The sequence below is a fragment of the Lacerta agilis genome, chromosome 18, assembly GCF_009819535.1.
Source record: "Lacerta agilis isolate rLacAgi1 chromosome 18, rLacAgi1.pri, whole genome shotgun sequence".
In the NCBI taxonomy this organism is placed as follows: domain Eukaryota; kingdom Metazoa; phylum Chordata; class Lepidosauria; order Squamata; family Lacertidae; genus Lacerta; species Lacerta agilis.
In genome coordinates this window covers 3,622,902-3,650,502 of record NC_046329.1, presented here as the reverse complement: position 1 = coordinate 3,650,502, position 27,601 = coordinate 3,622,902, and the positions used below count along the sequence as shown (strand labels likewise).

The 27,601-nt window shown below is 47.8% G+C and overlaps 1 protein-coding gene across 3 annotated transcripts in view; it reads right to left on the bottom strand.

The window, feature by feature from the left end:
- Nucleotides 1–5,805: 5,805 nt before the first annotated feature.
- The window catches only part of LOC117039395 (scaffold attachment factor B1-like), a 36,034-nt gene continuing 14,238 nt past the window's right edge, over nt 5,806–27,601 (bottom strand). For 2 of the 3 annotated variants that reach the window (XM_033136488.1, XM_033136489.1), the window contains 8 exons: nt 25,787–25,936; nt 25,058–25,161; nt 23,220–23,368; nt 21,127–21,218; nt 20,232–20,368; nt 15,938–16,231; nt 13,998–14,135; nt 11,159–11,908 (listed from right to left, as the gene is read on the bottom strand). In XM_033136488.1, the coding sequence (XP_032992379.1) occupies nt 11,827–11,908; nt 13,998–14,135; nt 15,938–16,231; nt 20,232–20,368; nt 21,127–21,218; nt 23,220–23,368; nt 25,058–25,161; nt 25,787–25,936 (1,146 nt within the window). In that variant the 3' untranslated portion in view covers nt 11,159–11,826. Of the gene's footprint in view, nt 6,162–7,005; nt 7,073–9,008; nt 9,122–10,170; nt 10,284–11,158; nt 11,909–13,997; nt 14,136–15,937; nt 16,232–20,231; nt 20,369–21,126; nt 21,219–23,219; nt 23,369–25,057; nt 25,162–25,786; nt 25,937–27,601 lie in introns of those variants that run through there. The other variant, XM_033136490.1, reaches the window with a different exon arrangement.

Here is a 27,601-nt window from a genome sequence, read left to right as displayed (position 1 = left end):
ATGATCAAGGTGCTTTAAGTGAAGTGCTATAAAATAAAAAAAGAAAGGGGGGGGGAGTAAGTAGAAGATTAGGACGGCGTATTTTACCTTGACTGCAACAGAGAATGAATTAAGAAGCTTACATCGCTCGTTCTGACCGCTTTGGGGAGCTTCCTTGAATGACTGCTATTCTTGCAGTTAGATGGAGCAGCTTAGCCGCTTAATTCATTTGTGCAAAGGGTGGGTGTGGGGGGGGGGAGGGATAGGAAAAATTAGATTGCAATACTCCTTGCAATAAAAGATAAGATATATGCAAGTCCAGAAGCAATTTGTTAATCCACACTGACATCTGCCGGTGGGTCTGGAAATAGTCGGAGAGGGTGGGGGGGAATCTCAGGAGACGATGAGATCACCCGATCTCAAGCTTCCCTCACCCCACTAATTATTTTGCAAATGGAAACAGGGTGGCTGTTGCAAGGGATGCAGCAGGGGGGGGGACGTAAGTTGGGGGCAGAGCAAATGCAAGATTAAAGGAACCCTCGAAGCCTAGTTCAGATCATTCTGTGGGAGTGGACCCTTCTGGCTGGTGAAGAATGTGGTGGCCATATTTAACTCTGAGTAGACTTGCTAAGGGACGTGGGTGGCGCTGTGGGTTAAACCACAGAGCCTAGGGCTGGCCGATCGGAAGGTCGGCGGTTCGAATCCCCGCGACGGAGTGAGCTCCCGTTGCTCTGTCCCAGCTCCTGCCAACCTAGCAGTTCGAAAGCACGCCAGTGCAAGTAGATAAATAGGTACCGCTGCGACGGGAAGGTAAACAGCGTTTCCATGCGTTCTGGTTTCCATCACGGTGTTGGTGCCACATCCCCATAGTTGCCTTTGACTGGACCTAAACCACAGAGCCTAGGGCTTGCCGATCAGAAGGTCGGCGGTTCGAATCCCCGCAATGACGGGGTGAGCTCCCATTGCTTGGTCCCAGCTCCTGCCCACCTAGCAGTTCGAAAGCACGTCAAAGTGCAAGTAGATAAATAGGGACCGCTCCGGCGGGAAGGTAAATGGCGTTTCTGTGCGCTGCTCTGGTTCGCCAGAAGCGGCTTTGTCATGCTGGCCACATGACCCGGAAGCTGTCTGCGGACAAACGCCGGCTCCCTTTGCCTATAGAGCGAGATGAGCGCCGCAACCCCAGAGTCGGACATGACTGGACCTAATGGTCAGGGGCCCCTTTACCTTTAACTGTCTAGGGGTCCTTTGTTGTTGTTCAGTCGTTCAGTCGTGTCCGACTCTTCGTGACCCCATGGACCAGAGCACGCCAGGCACGCCTATCTTTCACTGCCTCCCTTTCCTTCATGGATCACTGCCTTGTCGTGGCGAAGGGGCTTGAGTGACTCAGGGAAGCTATGAGCTATGCCATGCAGGGCCACCCAAGATGGACAGGTCATAGCGGAGAGTTTAGACTAAATGTGATCCACCTGGAGAAGGAACTGGCAAGCCACTCCAGTATCCCTGCCAAGAAAACTCCATGGACAAAGACAACAGGGGTCCTTTACTTTTCTGCATTAGGCAACTTCCTCTGTCTAGATGAGCAGCATCCACAACTCTGTGGCAGGGCAACTGTTTTGCGTTTTGTGCATGGGCCCAGGTGACCCGAGAGATCCCATCTCCTTCAACGAATCTGGAAGAGGATAAAGCTACGGATGGCTGCTAGTCATTATGTTCATAAACAGAATACTTATGAAGACCGGTAGTTGGGAGTCACAGCAGGGAGGTCGCTGGCGTGCTCAGCTCCTGCTTGGACGCTTTCCACAGGGAAAATACAATACTGGACTAGGTGGGCTCTTGCCAAGATCCTAATGGTTGCAGATGACTGCCCTCCCCACCATCGCTGACCAAAGTCTTCCACCAAGGACCCCTGCCCATCCCAATGGCTTGCCCTTCTCCGCTTCCTCTTGCTTCATCAACTCGTTCTAGTAACAAAGGGGGCTTTTGGGATGGCTATTCACAGCACGCTATTCCCAACGCACCTCTGCCACCTTCCCGAACCTGGCACTCTCTCCATGATGTTCAGGACTACTGTCAATCCCACCAGCAGCAGGAGTCGGGGGTGAAGTCAGACACAGGTCAGCACGAAGAAGCAGAGCCGGTTGTCGGTGAAGCTAACTCTTTATTCAAGGAAACAGGCATACGACTCAACAATGCTTCCCAGTAGGTCATGTCCCTATGGGGCAGCTGCCAGGACTCAAGGTCCCTGCCTTTCACCTTTTCTAAGGCTCCTCCTCTCCCAGATGTTTCCCAAGCGGCCTCAAACTGTGTATGAGCACCTCTGGTCTCCGCTCTTCTCATTCTTGGAGACTGGGGGGGCGGGGAGAGTTTGTCACCGCAGGAGAGGGAGACTCCCTGGATTCTTCTGCAGCCTCTGCTAAACTGCTCCCTGTCATCGGCTCTTCCTGCTCACTAAACCCTGCTGCTCCTTCAGCATCCAGCACCCCCACTCCCCCATCTGTGCCCCACCACCCTGGGCTCCAAACCTTCTCCCTCTGGGGGTTCCATTGGGGGTTCCCTGGCTGCTGCCTCCCACCACTCCTCTTGATGCAGCCAATCCACTAAAGAACCCAGAAATGGGCCTTCCTTCTGTGATCAAGTCTTTCCAATTAAGCTGCCCTTAGTTGCAAGGCTAAGGAAACGTCACCCTATGAATGGCAGCTGGCCCACAAAGTGTGAGTCTATCAGGAGCCCCAGGTAATGATGGGTGGTCTGCAGCCACCTCTGTCTCTCCCCCCACCCCCACCCCGCGCCACCCCATCTCTCTTTGTGCCACCCCTCTGCCTCGCTCTCACCCTCTCTGCTGCTGCGTCTCCACTTGAGGAATGAGCCCCACAGGTTCTCCGCCCACAAGCTGCCCTCAGCAGTTCAAAAATAAACATCACACTAGCTGCATCCCAAGTAGCAAGCTGTGCATGGCCGGCAGGCCCGAGCATCCATGCGCATGAATTGGCACAGGCATGCACAATGTGCAGCATCAGAAGCGGGCAGCGGGGGGGTTAGCACCCTGCAAATGAGAAGCTCAACCTTGTGGCGCTTTCAACCGTCAAAAACAGAACCGAACAATTGCAACAATCAACACATACCCCCAAAAAAGCCCTTCTTTTGCACATTTCACACACCTCTGCAGAGATGACACAAGGCGGTTTTTCGCAAGAGCGGCCGCTGTGCATTTTTGACCGCCTGTTTCCTCCAAGCGGATCCACCTTTCGCTTCTGCTTAACGTGGAGAATTGGAGCATAAAGAGGTTTAGGATTTGGGGGGGTTTGTTTTTAATCTCGTACAGGTTAAGTCGTAACCAAGTTAAGAAGTAATCCGACAGCACAGACAATTCTACTTTTCTATGTGTGTTATTAAGCGCTTAGTGGAGACAAGGAGTCTTACCGAGATTTTGTAAAGCAGGTGAATCCCTACTGGCAGGTTTGCAAATGGGGCCGGGGTGGGGGGGGGGGGGAGAGGACAAGCCAAGATACCAGAGTGGAAAAGGCCCGGAGGGTATGGCTTGCTAGCTGCCCAGGGGACGTGCTGTCAATACCCTCGCCCTTGTGATGGCTTCACTAAGCTGGGGATTGGTTCCCTTGACCAAGCTAGATCAGACTCAACGGAAGGGAACTCAGAAAGCCATTGTGTACACTCGAACAAGTGAGTGGGACAAAATCCACAAAGCCCTGCTCCTCAACCTCCTGCAGAACGGTGGATGGAAGCAGGGAGCCTCCCCTAATTCAGGGTGGCACAAATAATCCAGGGTTCCAAACAATGCATTGAGGCTCTACCGGGCAGTTCCATACGTCAGACTTTCACCCTCTGACCAGGCAACCAGGGTGGCAGCAATGGGGCACGCAGTGGGGAGCTCTGTGCATTCTTCCCCACTCACGTAGGCTTTACTGGCAAGCAGAGCACCCAAAGAGGCACTTGTGCAACCAAAATTGCCAACAAACTACCAGCAAATACACCCTAAATTAGTCAAACCACAGTTCTGTCTTGCGCAGCACTAGGCAAACCCTTTTGCAAAGAACAGAATATTTGGGATGCGTCTTTCGTTCCTTTTCCAGAAAAGGACCACCTGCTAAACTTTCTTTAAAGAGAGACTTCAACTTTAGAGCACTGCTTAAACCTCTTCCACATTCCCTGAGGATTAAGATTTCTGTTGTTGCTGGCTTCATTTTTTTTCTTCCTCCCCAGAGAATTTTAGATTTTGCTTTAGCAGCTTCCAAAGCTAGCGTACAGGCAGGGCAAGCAGGACACAGGCTTGCAAAACAAATCCAAACAGTGGTCTGGGCTGGCTTGGTGTTTTCCCCACCCGGGTTCCACAAGCAGATATAAATAAAATTAGCACCATCTCACAGATAGAGATGCGAAGGCCCAGAAAAAACCCCGGAAAAATTGAAAAGATTGTTTCAATCCGAGCAAACCTTCATAATAACCTGTGATGATGACAGACACAACAGAGTAGATGCAGAAGCAGAGACTTAAACTGATACTGATCATTACAGCTCAGAAAATGTTTCTGATTAAATTTCATGCCCATCCATTGAAATTTAGTCCCACTTCCTTCTTCAGTTCTTTTTATAAGAATGTTTTTTTTAAATACTGTGGGAAGGAAATATGAATAATTGTTACTTCTGGATTTTAAAAAAATTGTTTTGTAGAGGTTTGTTGTTGTTGTTGTTGTTGTTGTTCCACATAAACAAGTAAACTGTTCAGGAGATTGTTGCTCCATTTGTTACAAATACAAATAAGTATTATTTTAAAAGTAAATTCTGTTTGTAATAATTGTTTGGCTACACTATATTTTTGATATGCTACCGTGTTTCTCCTAAAATAAGACACCGTCTTATATATTTTTTCACTCAACAAAACACAGTATGGCTTATTTTCAGGGGATGTCTTATTTTAACCGTGTTGCATTGGTACGCTGCATAGCCACGCCTCTCCAGGCTGTTTTAATGGGAGGTACCACGTCACTATGGCTTATTTTCGGGGTATGGCTTATTTTTGGGGAACGGCTTATATTTCTCAAATGCATAGAAATCCTGCTATGGCTTATTTTATGGCTATGCCTTATTTTAGGAGAAACAGGGTAGTTGTGATAATTTTATGCCCATTAAAATTGTCCATAGTTATATTTTATGTTTCTAAAGTAACAGAATGACTTTCAATCTGGAAAAGAAAAAAGCAGTGCTAATGTAGCATATATTTTTTATATTTTTTAAATTTTTCCAAAAATTTCCGTTTCACCCCGGAAAAAACCCGGGTTTTTTCCCAAGCTTCAAAATTTCCGGAAATTTTACATCTCTACTCACAGAAGAGGCTTCAGAGGCCTGGAGCTTTCACAGATAGGACGTTACATCTGGTATCCGAAAGGGAAAAGGTGATGTTAAAACCAAGAATATTCTCACAAGTTCATTTTCCCCATCCTCTCTTCCTCACATAGGCATCATACCACACCAAGACTTGACATTCTGCAAGGCTAGCAACCACCACCCTGTGTTTCCTGCAATTCCTACAGGGGATATAACTTCTCCTGATCTTAATGGCTGTAAAGTTTCTTCAGGGTCCTGCGTTCAACACTCCAATTCTCAAGCTTCCTTCTGCCTTTGATATCTCCTTCACTCTTCCCAGACTTCTCCCTAGTCCCCACAGCCATGCCATGCAAGGTTTGAATCCCAACCATACTGACTACTTTCCCTGCCCTCACAGAAGCTGGACTGGGAAGAAACTCCCAAAGCTCTCTGAACCTTCTGAGCTATCGCAGCGACTCAGCCAATCCGAGTTAGAGACTTCACCAACACAAGTGCAATACAGATTTATTGTTCATGGAAAATGGAATGTTTCCTCCGAAACAACTGAGTGGTTGGGGGGGTGGGTGGGAGGCAACAACACACACTTGAGTTCACGTCAGACGCAAGCTTTATGAGAGGGTGCTGTGGTTTCGTTTCAGTTGGCAAAAGTTCAAGGCGATGACCAGGAAACAAAATTCAATGCAGTTGCCGCATCGTGGCAAAGAAGCAAAAAGTCCTCAATAGCGCCGGGTGAATCGAGGGTCGCTGGGGCGGGTTGTTCTATCCGGGCTGGCAAAACTGCTTGGCAGACTGGTTCCCTGTGCCACTGGAGCTGGGGCTCCACCCTGCACGAACCCTCCACGCCTGAGGACAAGAAGCAGAAAGTTGACTTCCTGCTCGGGGGCTCAATACAACACCCTGCACCCTCCTTAAGTAATTTTATTTCTTCATTAAATTTGTATACCGCCCAATACCCGCAGATCTCAGGTCGGTTCACAACATAAAATTCCAATATAAAAAAACACAGACTAGATAATGAAAATAAAAACAACCCAAGAATTCCCCTTCCACTGCTTAAAGGACAGTCTTTAAAATCATGGATGGGACGCGGGTGGAGCTGTGGTCTAAACCACTGAGCCTATTGGGCTTGCCGATCGGAAGGTCGGCGGTTCGAAACCCCATGACGGGGTGAGCTCCTGTTGCTCGGTCCCAGCTCCTGCCAACCTAGCAGTTCAAAAGCACATCAAAGTGCAAGTAGATAAATAGGTACCACTCCAGCGGGAAGCTAAACGGCATTTCCGTGCGCTGCTCTGGTTTGCCAGAAGCGGCTTAGTCATGCTGGCCACATGACCCGGAAAAACTGTCTGTGGACAAACGCCGGCTCCCTCGGCCTGTAAAGCGAGATGAGCGCCGCAACCCCAGAGTCGTTCGTGATGGGACTTAACTGTCTGGGGTTCTTTACCTTTTAAAATCATGGCATCCAAATTTCCTAATCCATACATTATTTCTGCTAAGAGGCCACTGGGTCATTGTCACGCACCCCAAAGCCTTTTGCGTGTGCACACAAACCTATTACCTAACAAAGAGAACAACTGTCACTTAAAATATTTCTACCACAATCCAAAGCCCCTTCAAACTTTCTTGACGGAAGTAATGTGGGGTTTTTGCAGGGCGGGGAGCAGCAAAACCCTTTTTAATTAACTCTTACCCCGACATTCCTCCTCTGTTTATCACATGGCCAGGCGCTGACTGAGCAGGGGCACTCCTCTCACCAGCTAAGAAATGAAAAGAATGGGGCAGGGAGGCGGGAGTGAACAAGTCACTAAGGAATTGTTGTATTGCTTAATTTTTTAAACAAATGCTTGCAATCCCAACCACCCTTACCTAGCAGAGAGCCCCCCTGAATTCAGTAGGACTTGCTTCTGGGTAGGCATGGTTAGGATTGTTTTGCCATGTTTCGTTTATTTGTGCTTTTGTATACCCCCAAGGAGCTCAAGGTGGCATTCGTGGTTCTCATGCTTAGGTTATGCTATGAAACTGTGTGACAGGCCCAAGATCACTCAGTCTGCTTTATGGCTGAGGAAGGATTCAAAGCCTAATCTTCCCTAGTCTAACCAGGATGATGCTCTGGTATTCCAAGCTCTGCACACCGGCTCTCCAGCCGACTTCTGCACAGAGTTCAAGGTGCTTGGCTTGGCTCACAAAGGCCTCTTATGGCACCCGTGGTCAGTCTCTTCTCATCTCCAAGAGAATGTAGGAAGCTGCCCTATGTTGATTACTGTATTTTTCGCTCCATAAGACGTACTTTTTTCCTCCTAAAAAGTAAAGGGAAATGTCTGTGCGTCTTATGGAGGGAATGCATGGTCCCTGGAGCCAAATTGCCTAGGGGCCAAAAGCAGATCGTGCTCTTTTTTTTTTTTTTTTAGAAAGAGAGAAGGGGGTGTTGAAAGGAAGCCGCTGAACAGCTGTTCAGCAAGTGATCGGGGAGAGAGATAAGGCTCCCTTTCCAGCCCCACTCCCTTGCCCAGGCCTCCATTGTTGAATGCAGAAGGAGGCTGTTTGTTTACCCAGCAACATGTGTCTGGCTGATTAGATTATCTGTCTGGAAACTGTAGAAATGGCTATAGGACTAGAAGCTGCAGAACTGTGAGTTGGACCCCATAAAAACGGGGCTTTTCCTCTTTGCAAAAAAAGCGGCACCACTTTCAGCTGATCCTCAAAAAAACAGGGCTTTTCCCCTTTCCTCCTCTAAAAACTAGGTGCATCTTATGTTCAGGTGCATCTTATTTGTCCATTTAGCCTAGCATGGCCTGACTCTGATGGCCAGCAGCTCTCCCTCCAGGGTCTCTCTCAGGGAGTCTGTCATCGCCAGCTGTCTGACCTTTAAACCTGGGGCCTCCTCCATGCATTCAGAAAGGAGGTCATCCAACTGTCAGTTTGCATTTCTTAGTACAGAAAGTACTGATCTGATGTGTAGAGATATTTCCTATTCTGCTTATTTCAGGAGTGTTCTAGGTGGTTTCTTTCTATGCGAAAGAAACAGGCAGGAAGTTCTTGTCTGGGTTATTCCTTCTGGGAAGCAGAGTACAGCTGGTTTAAACTGGCTCTGTCATCCTTTCTGTCAAGGTCATGCTGACTATAATAGTCAGGGCATGAGGAGCCTGGGTTTCTCATTTCCTCTTTCTGTCTCTTTGTTCTGGTGCGGTGTTCTGTTCTGTATATAGTGTTAAGGTTTAGTCTTATTATAAGCTGTAAGTTAAGTTTAAGATAAGTCTGCTGCAACTGAGTTTCTTATGGACTGTGCCAATCCTGAATGTATTGGATTTGTGAGCATTATGCTCATTTGCCTTCAGTAGTAGTAAAACTCTGCTGGATGAAGTACAACTGCCTCTGGTCTATTTTTTGGGAACTCTGCAGCGTGTTTTAAGTTTTTGCTCCACACACGTCACCACCCAACTCCAGCCCTAGGCTCTTGGGAGCCATTAGCGGCGCGCCTACAAATGGGGCTTGTTACAATTAACTTTTTTTCAATTACAGGCCTGAATCGGACATGCTGAACCTCAGCAAGTGGGGAACACTTCGCTCCCCCGACTGTGCCACCCTTGCCCCTTGCTTCTGAAATGCACCACTGAACTGTGCTTACTGGAAACAAAACATTTCGAAGGTAGAGAGGGGAGCGCCCTGCAAAGTTTGTTTTCATCTTTTTTTTACCTTGCCACCTTTCATGCTCCTGGCCGATGGTCCCTTCCTGCACGCTGCCCTGCCAGGAACGCTCTTGGTGCCCTTCAAGTTTGCGGCTGTGGTCTCCCCAGTCGCGCCCATCTCTGGATGAGGGAGCCGCCCACCCAAGAGAGAGAAGAATGCCATTAGCAAGCATGGAAGGAAGCTAGTGACGTTTCCTCGTAAATATGACTTGTCTCGACAGTGTACTTAGGTCACCTCGGGGGGGGGGGGTGACCTCACAGAGGAAGTCCAGCTCCCTTACGACAGAACGTAAGAAGACCTCCACTAGTGATCTTAGGGAGTGGGCAGAGGCCAGTCTTAAGATTTAATACGGTTTAGTGAAATCCAATTTTAAACAAGGTGGCAAAATATGGCCTCCACATTCAGAGGTCTACCTCTGGGTAGCAGGCACTGGGGATAAAATAAAAGGGGAGCCAGTGTGCCTTCCTCCAATGACTTGTCAAAACTGCTGCTGGCTAGGAATAGAACTCCTGTGCCATTAGACCCCAGCTCTCTACCATCCAAACACTGCTTGGATTTTCTGGCTTACTGAGGGCTAGAAAACCAAGACTGCATGTTCTGTGCTGCCCAAGCACACGGGAATTCACACACCACTTCCCAGCACACTAGCAGAGTGTTCAAAATCCCCCAGGTGCCAAGCGCATTTTACTACTAGTGCGGGCGTCCAACTGCAGCCCCAACTACGTGGAGATTTCTGGGCAGCGGGTTGGCGACTGACAGCTCCGTCAAGCCTGGCTGACTCACACACAGACCTCCATCATTGCATCAAGAAAAATTAAGTGAAAGGGAGAGTAAAGATAAGATATATTAGACTGTGCTGCAGCCTTTCCACGGGCACCCAAAACAGAACTCACAAAGCACTGTTTAGTCCACAGTTAATATCATTTCCATTGTGTGCGTTTCTCCTCCTGGGACCAGTGAATTGTTGTAACAGCAAGCAACGCAGCTGAGGCAATAGAATCGCAGAAGTGTAGCATTGGAAGGGACCCCCAGTCCAATCCCCTGGCGAACAGACGTTCTGTTGTGGTGACTGCAACCTAGGCTTAAGGCGCCAACTGGCACCCGGCTTCTACATCCGAGTTTCTAACACGGCACCGGAGTGCGACAGCTCTGCTTTACGGACACTCACCGGGATGATGGCGGAGGCAGCCCTCGCCCTTTGCTGAGCCTCCTCTCCGACCCGTAACTTCCCCAGCTGTCCCGCGAGTGGCGGTCAGGACCTCCATGCCGCACGTCATAGTGCTGAAAAGGCAAGCCCACACAGTTGGAGTAAAGGTTCCCAGCGCAAGGCATTACACCTGACTACAAGGACAGAGATGCACCAGAAGGGTTTTCTTGTACGTATTGGGAAGGCTGCAGTGGACCTTCCTACAGCACCCAGGAGCTTTCCCTATTGGCCTTTCAGCTTTAATCCTCCTTTCTCTGCCTTGCCCGTGACGGCTCTTCCGCAAACCCGAGATGGCGCTACAGTAATCAAGCAACGGAGGAGGACATGAAAAGGGAGTCCGTGGTGCTGAAGCAGCCAACGAGAATTTTGTGGCAGCGATCTGGATAAAGGGATCTTAGACCCTGGCTCATGCAAGGTGTGAGCAATAGTCAACCTGGCTATGCTTCTCATGTGCAAATTGAGACAAACCATCTGCCACTCTTGTCTGGCCTGCTACACTTCCAGCTTATTTGTAATGTCGTGTTCTTACTGCTTTTAATTATTGCTGCTTTTTCATATTGTGGCTGCAAACTGGCCTCAGCAATTTTTTTAGCTGGAAAAACAGAGGGGAAAGTTACTGTATATTCTGGCGTATAAGACTACTTTTTAATCCAGGAAAATCTTCTCAAAAGTCGTGAGTCGTCTTTTACGCCGGGTGGAGAATCTGTGGTCGAGTATATCTCAAACTCTATATTTTAACTGGAAAAGTTGGGAGTCGTCTTATACGCCCAGTCGTCTTATACGCCGGAAAATACGATATTTAAAATAAATGTTGTTCTTCAAGAACACATGAAGCCAGAGGTTTGCGCTCTCTCTCTCTCTCTCTCTCTGCTACGAACAGTTCACTCTACTGCCAAGAGAACAGACCATTACATTATTCAGGTGTGGGCCGTTTTTGGTTCTTGTTTAAAAAGGCTTGCCTCTTCAGCAGTGGGAATTGCTGAAGAGACACAAGTAAAATGTTAGTGCCTTCTCTTATGGATATCGGGCTGATGTTTTGAGTCTGATTTTCCAGGTATTTTGCATGTGTTGCAGCCAACAGGAAGCGACCGTGCCTGGACAAAATGACTCGAGAACAGTTCTTCTTAATCTGTCCCTACGCAGCAAGACACGCAAAAGCTCTCACATAGCAGCAGGTAGTCCCTTCGTTTTACTTGTAATCTGTTTTTCTTTCCAAGAATCCAAATCGCCTTTCTTGACCAGGATCCCCAAATCTCCGACAGCCGAGGCTGTCAACAAGAATGTGGAGGCTGGAGTTACGCTTCACGTGAATTCCTGACGGGATTCATTCTCAGACTCTGTAAGGGTTATCTGCTTTCCAAGGATCCCACCCCAGAAACGATGCTCAAATGTGTGAGAATTACACACACCCCTGTTGCATGGAGTGAGGCAGTGCCAGAGCAGGAATCATGCAGAGATGCGGCAGTTAGCTCTTTCTGTGGCTATGTGTCTCCCGCTTGCTGCAGCCTTTGCCTGAATTAAATTGCTTGGTGGCACTGCCTCAGCCTACTGCTCACAGCCTGCGAATTCCCAACCCATACCGTAAGACCATAAACCATTGTGCGAGCTTTTCGGACGTCAAAGCATTTTTGACAACAATACTGCTTCGCATGGGCATACCTGTCCATCCCGATCTGGCACAGTTCTTGAACTTTCTCTCCTGGTCGGGGGGGGGGGGGAGAGAGAGAGAGAGAGAGAGAGAGAGAGAGAGAGAGAGAGAGAGAGAGAGAGAGAAAAAATCTGTGTTAACACACATAGGTGGGTAAGCTTTGGAAACAAGCAGGGGACAGGCTGCAGTCCAGTGGTAGAGCCACTGCTTTGCATGCAGTTGCCCTGGTTCGATTCCCAAGGTGGGCTGGGAAACTCTGGAGAGCTGCTGCCACTCAGTGCAGACAGTACTGAGCTGCATAGACCATGGTCTGACTCAGTCTAGGACAGTTCCCTATACAGTGGTACCCCGCAAGACAAATGCCTTGCGAGACAAATTCGTCTATGGCTGTTTTTCGCAAGACGAATTCGTCTGGCGAGGTACCACTGTAAGCTGGCACCGGAGCCGTGCTGTTCGCTCGCTGCAGCCTTAAAACACGGCGCCGCGCGGCTCCGGTGCTGGTCGGGAGGGGCCCCCGGAGTTTTCCCCCCATAGGAACGCATTAATTAAATTTTAATGCGTTCCTATGGGAAACGGTGCCTCGCAAGACGAAATTTCCGCAAGACGAAAAGTCTTGCGGAACAAATTAATTTCGTCTTGCGAGGCACCACTGTATTACTAAATTCTGCTGCTGTGCATCTTGTTACTTGGGGATTAATCAATAGGAAATTACAATAACCACCGGCATCTTCTCAACTTCTGACAGGTCATGGCCAGGAGAGACCAACTTGGCAACTCTTAACTGGTCTGCTATCTGCTATGTGCATGGTGACGAAGCAAGGCGCTGAACCGTTTTGGGTTCCGAGGTCAGTATACCAGTACGGTACATTTGTCTTCAAACGCCAAAACGTCACCTTCGCCCTTTACGTTTTTGGGTGAAACAGCTAAAACTGTGAAACGGCCAAAACCCAAAGTGGCCTAGGAGGAGAGGAAGCCTCTTTATCCAAGTCAGACACTTCATCCGCCTGGCTCAGTACTGCTTGCTCTGACTGGCAACAGCTCTCCAGGATTTTGAGCCGAGAGTGGACTTTCCCATCACCTGCTGATGCTAGGGATTGGGCCTAGGACTCTAGTTCTGAATGAAGGGTTGGCTTAAATGGGAAGACAGGAAAGGGCCTTAAACAGAGAGACCTTTAGCCCATCCAGTTCAGCACTGTCTTCCCTGACTGGCACTGCCTCTCCAGGGTTTCAGACAAGGGTCTCTCTCCCACTCCTACATGCAGTTGCCGGGGCTGGAACTGGGGAGTTCCTGCTCTGTCAACTAAACTATGCTCACTTCCTTAAAGAGCTGCCTATGAGCGTGGAATAAGAGCGCAAAAAGTTTCCATTCCCCATTTGAACCACGCTGAACAGTGCAATTATTCCCATGGCCAGAGGCAGTAAACGCTTCTGAATACGCTGGAAGCCACAGGAGGAGAGGGCGCTCTTGTGCCCAGGCCTTGCTTGCAGGTTCCCACAAGCTTCCTTGCCTGCAAGAAGCGAGGTTACAGGGAACCAGGCAGAGGGCCTTCTCGGTGGTGGCGCCTGCCCTGTGGAACGCCCTCCCACCAGATGTCAAGGAAATGAACCACTATCTGACTTTTAGAAACAGGCAGGTAGCCGTGTTGGTCTGCCATAGTCGAAACAAAATAAAATAAAAAAATTCCTTCCAGTAGCACCTTAGAGACCAACTAAGTTTGTTCTTGCTTTTGCGTGTATCTGAAGAAGTATGCATGCACACGAAAGCTCATACCAAGAACAAACTTAGTTGGTCTCTAAGGTGCTACTGGAAGGAATTTTTAATTTTATTTTGTTTTGACTTTTAGAAGACACCTGAAGGCAGTCCTGTTTAGGGAAGTTTTTAATGTTTGATGTTTTATCGTGTTTTCAATATCCTGTTGGGAACCGCCCAGAGTGGCTGGGGAAACCCAGCCAGATGGGCAGGGTATAAATTATTATTATTATTATCATTATCATTATTATTATTACATAGGCATCTGGTCGGCCACTGTGAGAACAGGGAGCTGGTCTGGATGAGCCACCAGCCCGACCTGACAGGTCCCTCAGGGGCGTGGCCTTGGGTTTCTGACAATGCAAGACAGGGGAGGGAAGACTTCGCTACCTGTCCACCGAATGGTCCTGGTAGCGGCTGCGGTCTCGGTGGTCAAAGCCATGGAAGCGATCTGGTCGGCTGAAGTCAGAGTGGTACCCGTCATCCAGGGCCACCCGCTTTGCTTCAGGCCAATAAGAGTCGTCCCGCCTGCAAAGGGAAACAGATTCAGCAACTCTTTGGCTCCGTCACCCCCATCCAGAAAAGCTGGCCTGCCCATGGTCGTTACCATTCCAGCACCAGGAAAAGACTTTCTGCTTCTCCCATAGTTCTTGAAATGGCAGCTCTGGGTTGTTGTTGTTTTTTTTTTAGGCTGCTTTTACTGGTGCTCTTTTTCCCCCTGGTATTTTTTTAAAATTACTTTTATTTTATTTTATTTTCTACTCAGCAATCCTGCAAACCTGAAATTAAAGGGTGGCGTAGAATTTAAGAATATTTAGATATTTTTTTAAAAAAAAATCCATATGAAACAGAACCCTATTAAGAGACACAAAGCGGCAGAAAACAAGAAAAGCAAATAAAAAAAATATTATCATCACACTGTTTCTAATACAACATGTGGATGAATTGCATCCTGCACCTTATCATTCCAAAACTGGATAAAAAAATACCCCACTTTTCAAGACATAATCCATCACACAAGATACCTCTGCTAACATAAGATTTTTTTTATTTTTTATTTTTTAAAGTAAAAATCCAGTAAAATGCAAGTCCTGGAGCGTTTTTTAATCTTCTCCTCCTAAAACAGAGGATGGGTGCATAGGTGTCTGTAAGCAACTGGGCACATCTCCAGCACAAACTGATAATAGTTTTATACTAGCAATGGCTTTCCCAGCACTTTCTTTCTGCTGCCAATCTCCCTGGGAGGAACGTGGCAGGGGTCAGGTACGATAAAAATCAGCCTGGCAAAGAGTTCTCTGAGCTTTACTTAAGTCAGGCTGACTCCCTTGGAGAGCAGCAAGACTAGCACCAGCCGTGAGGCTTGGCTTCAGTCTTACGTCTTTATTTTTATTTTTTAAAATATAATTTATATTAAATTTTCTGTTTTGCAATTTAGAATATTCATTTGGACATCCTTAAAATATCAATGACTTCCCTTATCTTTCCATGGTTCATTTTGCATAGCATAAATTTCCCTGCATATTTTATATAAACTAAACCATTCAGTATTCCATTGTTACTTCCATCGAAACTTATTTACACTGTTGAATTTATCTTAATGCTGCCCACGTTTTCAAGTGTGCACAATTATTCCCCATATATTCAATAAACATTTTCCAATCTTCTTTAAACAAATGTTCTTCTTGTTCTCTTATTCTATATGTTAGGTTCGCCAGCTGCACATATTCCAACAGTTTAAGTTGCCAATCTTCTTTGGTTGGGACTTTGCTCGTTTTCCTTTTTTTGGCTAACAGAACATGGGCCGCAGTTGTTGCATACAGAAATAACCTTTTTTGACACCTGGGCAATTCCATCTGAATTATCCCCAACGAAAAGGACTCTGGGTGTTGTTGTTTTTTGTGTTTTTGTTTTTTTTGGAAAGTGCTTTTAAACATTTTTTTCAATTCATTATAAATTATTTCCCAATTCCCTTTTACCGGTCCACCACATACCCTCATTGCATCTCCAGTACTTACCTGATTCAGTCTTATACATCTTAGCAAGTCTGCTTGGAGTTCAGCCTTACATCTTTATTTATTGGGTCATTGATTTCTATTCTGGCTCCGTACTTGCAGGGCTTCCCAACCACAAACAGCCCCCCTCCCTGCCCCCCATATGACCAGGAGGGAACCCCAAGCCTCAATTTAAGGGGACAACTCAAATGATTGACACGTTTTGCTGCATTTGGGTAAAAAGCGGGGCATTCGCCATTTGCTGCAGGGAAGCGGCCTTTCAAGCTTGAAAGGAGCACGAACTCTACATTTCCCCGAGGCGCAGCTCGGCCGCCTCACCTCCCGTCCGCGTCGTACGGCCGCCTCAAAGCCGAGCGGCGCTCCTGCTCGTAGCGCAGCTGCTCATGCTGGCGGCGCAGCTCCTCCCTCTCGCGCTGGATGCGCTCCTGCTCCCGCCTCCTCTCGTGCTCGATGTGCATCCGCTCCCGCTCCAGCCTCTCCCGCTCCATCCGCTCCCGCTCCAGACGGTGCCGCTGGAACTGCAGCCGCTCCCGCTCCCATTGCAGCTTCTGCCTCTCGTCTCGCTCCCGGACGGCGTGGATGTGCTGCTCCCGCTCCCGGCGTTCCCGCTCCCTGTTCGGTTGTTAGAATACAGGTTGCGCTCAAGCAGAAACATGAACTGTACGGTCGTACCTCCATTTACGTATCCCTCTGGTGCAAACGCAGCAAAACTGCAAGTATTTTTCTGGGTTCCGTCATGCACGCATGCGCAGAAGCGCTCTACGCTCTGTGCGCATGCGTAGAAGCGCTAAATTGTGCCGCGCTCATGTGCAGAAGCGGTCTTCCAGTTGCGAATTCCTCAGAATGCGGCTGGACCTCCGGAACAGATTCCGTTCGCAACCGGAGGTACCACTGTACACCCAAGAATCAGACGCAAAGTTAAAGACCTGGACCTCTACAATGAATAAATCATAGGTAAAAAAACAACAGAATCTTCGATCTCGAGGGAGGCTACATGGCTTTAGGCAAGTTGCGCAGCAGTCTTCATTGAGAATTAATTAATGAAGAAGAAGAAGAAGAAGAAGAAGGAGTTTGGATTTGATATCCCACTTTATCACTACCCAAAGGAGTCTCAAAGCGGCTAACAATCTCCTTCCCCGTCCTCCCCCACAACAACACTCTGTGAGGTGAGTGGGGCTGAGAGACTTCAAAGAAGCGTGACTAGCCCAAGGTCACCCAGCAGATGCATGTGGAGGAGCGGGGAAGCAAACCCGGTTCCCCAGATTACAAATCCACTGTTGTTATTGTTATTGTTGTTAATTAAATTCATATACAGTGGTACCTCAGGTTACAGATGCTTCAGGTTACAGACGCTTCAGGTTACAGATTCCGCTAACCCAGAAATAGTACCTCGGGTTAAGAACTTTGCTTCAGGATGAGAACAGAAATCGGGTGGCGGCGGGAGGCCCCGTTAGATAAAGTGGTGCTTCAGGTTAAGAACAGTTGCAGGTTAAGAACGGACCTCCAGAACGAATTAAGTTCTTAACCCGAGGTACCACTTTACCTCCCAATACGCGGGGGTCTCAGGGTGGTTCACAGAATAAAATCAAGATATAAAATCACAAAATACATAATAAAAATAAAAACAACAACCCAATAGCCTCCTCCCACAAAAAACCACATTTTTAAAGGGCATAGGGTGTAAATCAGATCAACCAAAGGCCAGGTTAAAAAGGAACGTTTTTGCCTGGCGACTAAAATGTATTAATGAAGGCACCAAGCGAACTTCCCTGGGGAGAGAATTCCGCAGACGGGGAGCCACTACAGAGAAGGCCAGATCTCGTGCTGCCACCCTCTTGACCTTAGCTGCATTATATGTCGCAGACCTGCCCAAACTAGACAAGGTATTTAATCTTATCCATATTCTTAGGGTAGCAACCACTACTATGGATTTCCCTAAATATTTATGCCTAAGTGTTTCCGACAGTTTATAGAACAGCATATAATGTATGGTGTCCTCTCAACCATACTGCATAAGCCCCCAGCCACCGCCGCCCAGCTTTTTTAAGGGTAAGAACTGCCTGTTATAGGGTAACCCCCAGGGATCCTTGCAGAGGCGGACCAGTTTCCTCAGCAAGAGGATCGGTAAGGGCAGTGTGCTTGGCTGCTACTGAACTCTGCATCCCCAGCCCCAGCAGCATGAAGTCACCTGAGTGTGCTGGCTGTGTCCTAGGACATGGAGGCTGCGTAGATGGCTAGGATGTTTGCAGTAGATTAGGAAGGGTTTTCGACTAGTTTAAGCAACAGAAAGTTCCTCACACGTGCAAAGCATGAGTACTGCCCCTGGATAGATCTTTGAACAGTTCTGTCGGCTAGTGATGAAAGCTTTGGGTTAAAATGCTCAGCCTGTGGAGTTGTGCTTTCCCCTCCATCCCAGCACATGGGGTGCAGTTAGTAATACAGACACCTCTCTTTAAAGCAGTTCGAAAGCATGTCAAAGTGCAAGTAGATAAATAGGTACCACTCTGGCGGGAAGGAAAACGGCGTTTCCATGCGCTGCTCTGGTTCTCCAGAAGCGGCTTAGTCATGCTGGCCACATGACCCAGAAGCTGTATGCTGGCTCCCTCAGCCAATAAAGCGAGATGACCGCCGCAACCCCAGAGTCGTCTGCGACTGGACCTAATGGTCAGGGCTCCCTTTACCTTTACACAAACACACAGACAGAGCTACTCTTCTATTCCTGGCTTGGGGTTGTCACAAAAGCATCAAGTAGGTTCTGAAACAGCCCCATTCCTGTTTTAAGGCACAAACGGGGGTCCAGCGGCTGAGTGGGAAGCCTCAAAAGGTTTGGCTGCCTCCCCTTCCCTGTACTGTTGAACTGGTTGCCCACCAAAAAGGGCTACTGGCACATTGGAGATTCGAGGCAGACCCTTCGGCATATGAGCTGCCACAGTGAGGATTCCTCGAATGTGGAAAGCAGGAAAAGCCCTTGCCCCTGAAGAAGCAAAAGGGGAAACCTAGGATCCTCCACACCTCTAGAAACTTGCAAGACTGATTGAGGAAAAAATAAAATGGAGGGAGCAGGGAAGGGAAGGGAAGTGACAGAGACCTATAGAGAAGTGAATATATGAGCGTTGGGGTGGGGGGAGAAAAGTGGCTCCTAGAGAGGAGAAATATAATAATTACGTGTCAGAAAAGACAAAAAGGTACTCGGGCAACGTTTAATCAGTGGAACGGGAAAGGAAGAAAGAGTTTCACCAGCCAGCCTATGAGCACCCGTCTAAGAGGGAAAATGTGTCAGGTTCTTACATAATAAAGAGCCCTTTAAAATATCCACTTGGAACAATGGGAGAGGTGGGGGGGGGGGAATATGCAGGAGGCTTCACTTGGAAGCTGAACAATCCCCATTAAACTGAAGCAGATAGCACAGATGCCGAGGCAAGTGACAACTGCATAATAGATAATGTCAACGGAGCACAAAGTCATCACTGGATAATGATCTCTGGCTGCTGCGCCAAGGCAGAAATATTTCAAAGCTGGGAGGGAGGGAGAGAGGGGGGGGAGAGAGAAAACGAACCCTCTGGGGTGCTCGTGCCATGCATAGAAACAAGGGTGAAACAAATGAGAGTTAGCCCGTATTGGATTCCACTCCATTAGTGTAGAAAGCCTATCAGTTCCTTTCTTCCTCCAGCCAGAGACTTGAATCAAGCATCAGCACACAGCTATCAAGCGATAGCTGCCTTTATCACTGCCTTTAAAAGGTCCGGAAGGTGGCAACACGAGAACGGGGCATTCTCTGCAGTGGCTCCCCATCTGTGGAATGCTCTCCTCGGGGAAGTTATCTTGTTCATTATACACCTTTAGGCACCAGGCAAAAACGTTCCTTTTTAACCAGGCCTTTGGTTGATCTGAGTGACATCCTATGCTCTTTTAGTGGCGGGTGTTATTGGGCTATTATTTTGATTTTATATATTGTGATATTTTCTGTGAACCACCCTGAGACCTGCGGGTATATGGCGGTACGGTATATTATTATTATTATTATTATTATTATTATTATTACTACTACTACTACTACTACTACTACACCCTGTTAAAGGTGTGTCACCATTCCAAGGCTTACCACCCAGAAGACTTTGCTGGTGGACAGCATGTAAATAAAAGGTCTGGAGATGCAAGCACACTTGCACTTAAAACAAATGAAGATGAGAGGTCCCTGTTTTAAGGCTGAAGATGGCTGGAAATGCCTGCTGGTGTTTATCTCAGAAGCAGGGACACCCTTTTCAGGCCGAAAGCTACCCTCCCTCTTGGGAAAGCTTCTGGGGGGGGGGCACAGGCTGATGTTGTGGGCGTGGCCTGGGCGCCAGAAGTGGGTGTGGCAACAACTAGGACTGTAAGACACATTCCACCCACCCACAAAACCCAGAGGTTTCCACGCCGCCAAAACCTCAGCACCTCTCCGTCCCGGCAAGGAAGAGGAATAAGAATTTCAGGATGCATTTCAGTCAGGTAAAAGCGCTCAGGGGTGGCGCAGGGTGCAGCCAATGAAAAGAGAAGGGGGGTGAACCAAAGAGAGAAGCAGGGAGGGTCGCCTTAGGTCCACGGGTCAGAAACTGTGTCGATGCCAACCTACCTCCGCCTCTCGGACTCTCGGATTTCTCTCTCCCGTTGCCTCTGCCGCTCTCGTTCGCGCTGCTCTTTGATTTTGTCAAAAGACAGAATGTCCTGCTTCTCTTTGCTCTCCGACTTGCGGTCGTGGCTTTTTGTGCTCTGGAGTCGGGAAGTGGGGTGGGGCGAAAGGCAAGGATTAGAAAGACTGACACAAAAGAACGGGGAGATGTCCATTTTCCTGCCGGGAGGACAAGGAGAGAGATTACCGCCACCACCCCCTTCGCCTCCACCTCCCAACACAGCGCTGGGGTAATCTTGTTAGGAAGGGCCCACATCCCTGGCTCAAGGGGCACTTCTAGACAGATCACATTTGAGAACATAAGCCCAGCCCTATTGGATAGCACACCATAGATGTGAAAAACAGGGGTGCTCAAGTAAGTCGAGGATCTTTAGAGCACAGGCCAGGTACTGTTTTGTATGTCAATGACCACATTTCCTCGGGGCAACGTGTCAGGGCTGTACACTGGCAGGAGGGCAGCAGCACAGCCAAAAGTGGGAAGACAGAATTTTATTTCTGGCACCACCTTTTCCTCTTTCCGACACCCGTGTGAAATTAGGCCGAGGGCCACAGGCTGCACACACTCTTGCTTTAGAAGCAGAATGATGCCTCCTGAAACTTTTAAATCTCTGGGTCCTCCTCTCGCTGCCCGCACAGGCTCAGTTGAAACCGTTCCGACTCCCATGACACTATTCCAATTACACAAAGGGCGACAGGACTTCTCTGCACATCCAGGAATGGCTGGGCGTGACGATTTATTAGAACTACAAAAGAGAAGGGTGTGGCCCCCCTCCCCTGGCCTTCCTTCCTTTGCACCGTCTTACTTTCAAGACACCAAAGGCTAAAACCAAAGGCTTACTCTCTCTTTTGATGTGGTTGCGGTTTTCACACTAATAACTGGCTCTCCTTTGGACTTGTCCATGACTACTGTTCGCTCTCTTCCTCGGCTTTCTGCAAGGCAACAATGGGGTTAGGCACTTCAGATCTCTGGAACAAGTGCAAAAATCAGACTAGACATCGCTCTTTATAGGCAGGCAACTCCCCATTTACAAAGGGGCTGCGTTCTAAGGCAGCGTGAACTTCAGGACATGCGTAAGCCAGCCCTGCCCCGTCCCACCCCCTTCTGGTGCTGAAAACGGCACACGTCAAGAGTCACGCTTGTAATATACTGAGTCAGACTATTGAGCCATCTAGCTCAATACTGCCTACACTGACTTTCAGCAGCTCTCCAGGGTTTCAGGCGTGGGGGGGGGGAGAGTGTCTTTCAAAGCCTTACTTGGAGAATCAGGGAACTGAAACTGAGAAGTTCTTTATGCAAAGCAGATGCTCTGCCACTCAGCTGCAGCCCTTCCCCTAGCACAGGGGTCAGCAACTTTTTTCAGCCGTGGGCTGGTCCACCATCCCTCAGACCATTTGGTGGGCCGGACTATATTTTGAAGAAAAAAATGAATGAATTCCTATGCCCCACAAGTAACCCAGAGATGCATTTTTTTTTTAAAGGACACATTCTACTCATGTAAAAACATACAGATTCCCAGACCATCCGCGGGACGGATTGAGAAGGTGATTGGGCCGGATCCGGCCCACGGGCCTTAGGTTGCCTATCCCTGCCCTAGCACATAGAGCATGGGTAGGCTAACTAAGGCCCGGGGCCAGATCCAGCCCAATCGCCTTCTAAATCTGGCCCACTGACGATCCAGGAATCAGCATGTTTTTACATGAGTAGAATGTGTCCTTTTTTTAAAATGCATATCTGGGTTATTTGTGGGGCATAGGAGTTCTTCCCCCCCCCCTTCAAAATATAGTCTGGCCCCCCCACACGGTGTGAGGGACAGTGGACCAGTCCCCTGCTGAAAAAGTTTGCTGAACCCTGACATAGAGGGCCACTGGTCCCCATCCCTTGCTTTAACTATTTGACACTTAACAAGACAAAAGACTACCAATGCTCCTGTTTGCCGAAGAATGGGGCTGGGGGGGATGGAGAGAGAACTCAAACAAGGTAAAATTAGAGGCTAAGAGATGCCTTCGTGTTCTTATCCTTGATAGATCAGACAGGTTTATTTGTGTCTAGTGAGGAAGCCATCACAAAAGCAAATTGAACAAAGGGAACGACATATCCATATGAAACAGGATACATCATAGAGGCTGGAAACAAAAGCAATTGCTCTGAATAGGTCAAAATGTACTTCCAAGGTACCCCCCTGAGACACACAAATGAACACAAGCCTAGCGTTTTCCAAAGCAAAGGTGCATTTCCCCCTCTGAATGAAGACTGAAGGCATGCTTCAATGCTTTTCTTGAAAAGTGTGTCTTCATCAAATGAGTCTATGTTCTGTATATTTATCTGAGTCACTGCTGTGTCCCGAGTAACCCATCATGGTAGAGGAACGAAAGGCAGCCTCCTCCAGAGGCAGGTCGTTCTGCTGCACCAGGAGCAACTGAATGATCCCACCACACCAAGTGCAGTCACATGAGTTATCAGCACCCACTACCCCAACTTAGGCCATATGGAAGCAGGCAAGACCAGAGTTGCAGATCACGCAGAGAAGCAGCCAGCAGCCTTGCCTGGGGTCGTTTTGGGCTCGAGGGAGCTTTTAAATTCTTTTAATTTATTCCCCACAGCACAGCAGCAGCTCTCACTGCGCACAGCAATTTGGGAATGACTGGTTTTAAGCAAGCCTTTTCCGAGAGTTTTTGTTCAGTTGCCAGGATTGAGCCTCCTACAACAGCTTCCCCTTGACGAAAAGATTCAGACTGGTTAGTGGGAGCCTCTCTGCCAACACAATCCCACCCACGCCTTTCCTAAGGGTAGCGTGACATTATTCAGAGGCCTTCTATATCGGATACAAATGTCCAACCCACTCACACGCCCCTCACATGTATGAATCAAGCTCTCAGCAGGGCCATAAATCACACTAAAAAAGCCACCCCACCCCACACAGCTTTTGTTACCTGATTTAATCGATCGAGAACGGTCAGAGGATCCCTTTTTTTGCTCCTCCGTTTCGGTCCCCTCTTTCCCGTCTCCCACCCCTTTCTCGTCTGACTTTTTGGCGTCATCCTTTTTCTCCAGTTTTTCTTCTTTCTTAAGGCTAGGAGACCTACAAGTAGATTATAGTAAACACACAAAAATTTAAAATACACACACACACCTTTGCTGTAAAGCTATGGGATTCTAAAGGCGCAGCTAAGATGTCCTCGCAGATCAGAACATCCCATCAATGTTAACAAATTGTGGTCTGCAAAAAGCTTTTTTTAAAAAAAAAAAAAAAAAACAAGAATTGAGCACCTTTAAAATAAAATTTAAAAAGCTTCCTTTATTTGCTGGTTTTATTGTATTTTCTGTTTCCTTTCCTTTTTCATTTTATTTATAAGCAGACCTAGAAACTGATTCTGAAGGACAGCAGAGAATTTCCTTCGTAAGAAGTCAAAGCTACAGAAGCCAGTTTGAGGATTCTAGCGCGATGAGATTCCCATTCTTGACCATTGCATGCACACATCCAGAACCCTGGGCTGGAAAAGGAGGAGGCAATGTGCTTCTCTGTGTGCACAAAACACAGCTGCATCGACCAAGAGCCCTGACCTCTTTTCCTTCAACTCCTCCCAGAACAGCTCCACTGCCCCCAAAACTGGAGGGCAGCAGAGAGAGAGAGAGAGAACACACACACAGGCGGTCCACATTTCTGGCTTAAGAGTGGCAGTAACCTTCATTCTCTCAGTACTAGAGCTGAGCTTGGCCCAATGCTTCCAGCAGTAGCAGCCAGATCAAGCAAGTTTGCAGTCCAGAGATGAAGAATCTCTGGACCGCAAACCAATCATGGCCATTTCCCCAAAGCCACAAGTGACATCACCAGATGGGCAGGAAGACCCTGTTTTAATTCTGCACTGGCTGCTTGCCCTAGTCTCGGTAGGGAACAGGATCGTGCAGCCTAGGCAGCAGGATCTGATCCCTGCTCATCACCTAAAGAAGCCTTGTGCAGAAGCACCCTTGGAAGCAGCAGTCACGTCTCCATGGCTATTAATTTCATGGGGTTCTACTCCGAACATGACTGAAGTCCCAGTGTCCCAAGCAGGCCGCGGAATGCCAAACTGCTTTCCCCAGTGGATGGGCTGGGCCAGCAGCAGCCCTTTGCAAGGAGGTAGGAAAAACATAATGCAGAGTGTGAGAACACACAGGTGAAACTCGAAAAATTAGAATATCGTGGGAAAGTCCATTTATGTAAGCAATTGTTTTCATTAGCTACTGGAGTTTAATATATGAGATGGACTCATGACATGCAATGCGAGATATGTCAAGCCTTTGTTTGTTATAATTGTGATGATTACGGCATACAGCTGATGAAAACCCCAAAGTTGAAATTGTTAATTTGGGGTTCTCATCAGCTGTACGCCATAATCATCACAATTATAGCAAATAAAGGCTTGACATATCTCGCCTTGCATGTCATGAGTCCATCTCATATATTAGTTTCACCTTTTAAGTTGAATTACTGGAGAAATTAACCTTTCCACGATATTCTAATTTTTTGAGTTTCATCTGTAAGGACAGCCTGCCGGATCAGGCCACTGGCCCATCTAGTCCAGTCGCATATTCTCAGAGTGGCCAAACGAAATGCCTGTGGGAAGTCTGCTAGCCAGACCCAAACAAAAGAACCCTCTCCCCTCCTGCGGTTTCCAGCAACTGGCATTCAGAAGCGTTTCTGCCTCCATTTGCTCTGCTCATCCATGCTTTTGTCACGAAACCGCTTCAAAGCCCGACACACAGGGGATTATTAAAACTCCCGTTTTACTTTTCCGATTTGGAGTCTGTTGAGTGACGCCTGTCCTTCTCCTTCTTGGCTTCTGTTTCTTTCTTGTCTGATGATGCTTTTTTCCCGGCAGGTTCATTTTTGGCCTGGAAATGACATTGAGGATTTTGCTTAGGGCCGGGGGCATGCGTGTACACGAGTCAGTAGGATCACACAATAAGATGCTGTTCCTGGGATGAACCACTTGCAAAATAGGGGAGGGAGACGTTTTCAAATGCTTGTCCCCACCCACACCTGAAGCCGAAGGTGGTTCCCGCTTTCCCAGAAAATCATTCACAAGGTAAGCATTCGCATAATGAGCTGGTGATTTCCATTATTCTCTATGGGAACATTTCTAATCTGTGATTTGCAAAATTTCTTTCCCCTCCCTCCATGGTTCCTTCCTGAAATGGCTGCAGCAAACAGACGAGAAACAAAGGAAAAATGATCTGCCTGATCTCTCTTGCTCCCTGATTTGTCCAGTCTCCGTCTCTCCCTAAATGATTTCTGCCCCAAAATAGCTGCCAGTGACTAACAAAGCACAAACAAGTAAGGAAGTGGGGAAACCCTGGCTGTTCTGATATCGGAATTGTGAGGTTTGGGCATAATTCTTTATGTTCAGATAACTGAATTTGTGAATAACAAGCATTCTGCATATGTTTCAGGGTAAAGTTTACCACGAAGGAGTGGACTGCTTCGGTCACATTTCTCGTGGGTAGCAAAAAAACTCACTTTTTCAACGGAAATCATTTTCCCATGCAGTTCTGTTCGATGCAGATGGTTGATGCATTTAGTCGCTTCCTCGGATGAAGACATGGTGACAAAGCCATAACAGCGAGCACCGGGACTGCGGGCATTCGTTACCACTTTTGCCCCCACCACCTGCCAGGGAGACAGGGAGCAAAGGAACCTTGGGAACTCTGGGGCACAGCAATGTCATAGAATCATAGAATCATAGGAGTTGGAAGAGACCACAAGGGCCATCCAGTCCAACCCCCTGCCAAGCAGGAAACAGAGGAAGCGAAATTACCAAGAAAAGGGGGGGACCCCGTTCCAGAAGTCCATTCTACCTCCCGAAACGGTTCGAAAACCAAGTCGCGGCTTCCGATTGGCTGTAGGAGCTTCCCGCACTCGAAGGGAAGCCGCGTCGGACATTCAGCTTCCGAAAAATGTTCACAAACCCGGAACACTCACTTCCAGGTTTGCGGTGTTCGGGAGCCAAGCCGTTCGAGTACCACTGGTACCTCTGGTTACGAACTTAATTCGTTCAGGAGGTCCGTTCTTAACCTGAAATCGTTCTTAACCTGAGGTACCACTTTAGCTAATGGGGCCTCCGGCTGCCGCCACCGCACGCTTTCTGTTCTCATCCTGAGGTAAAGTTCTTAACCCGAGGTACTACCTCCGGGTTAGCAGAGTTTGTAACCCGAAGTGTTTGTAACCCAAGGTGTTTGTAACCTGAGGTACCACTATACTGCAATAGTAGAAGCAAGTTTCTGCCGGCTGTCAGCAACTGGATTAACTCCTCTTAAACTTACCATAGGGCTGGGGCCTGGAATAAACCATAATTTCAAGCACCTGGAGTTTCCCAATTTCCCCCCCCCCCTCCTTTTTTGCCTGTCAACAGTGCTCCCTGTTTTGGGGGTTGGTTCCTACATGTCTCATACAGTGGAACCTTGTTTTTCGAACGTAATTCATTCCAGAAGACCATTCGACTACTGAAACGTTCAAAAACCGAAGATCAAAGGGCGGCCGGCAAAATCCATTGAAAAAATGGAGAAACGTGCCTCAGAAGCAGTTTGACTTCTGAGGCACGTTCAAAAACAGAAGGAATTACTTCTGGGTTTTCGGCATTCGGGTTCTGAATTGTCCATTCAAGAACTGAGGTTCCACTGTATGATTACTGGATTGAACACTGAAGACAATGTACTGCAGAAATAGTTTGGGGTGCCATTCGGCACCAAATATTTCTGGCAAAAAGTTTCATGATTAAGTCAGATGTCATTAAGAGACAAATTACAATTTTCTTCACATTTACATTTGAATGAATGAGTGCAGGTGTGCTGGAGGGGTGTAGTGCAAGTCTCGCCCCACCCCTTTGCAGGAAATCAATGTAATGTAGCCAATGTGATCATCAATATAATTGATGCACGAATAATACACTGATAGGCCTGTGCCGTTTTGGTTTCTTGGAATAAGGAGTTAACTTCACTGGCGCCAGTGTTTGTTTCCTGCTGACGTACACTTGACAGATAGATCATTTGCAGAGGCAAGGTGAATGAAAACGCATTACAAAGCAAATGAGTGTTTTCAGCTTAAAATGGTTTCTTCAAAACTAGTTGCAGCTTCCAGCCTAAAGGAAACCCAGCCTGTTCATGTTCCAGAGCTATTTATTTGGGTTGGTTTTTAGTGATATGGGTTAAATCAGGGGTTAGCAAACTTTTTCAGCAAGGGGCCGGTCCACTGGCCCTCATAGCTTGTGGGGGGGCCGGACTGTATTTTTTTTTGGGGGGGGGGGGAGAATGAATTCCTATGCCCCACAAATAACCC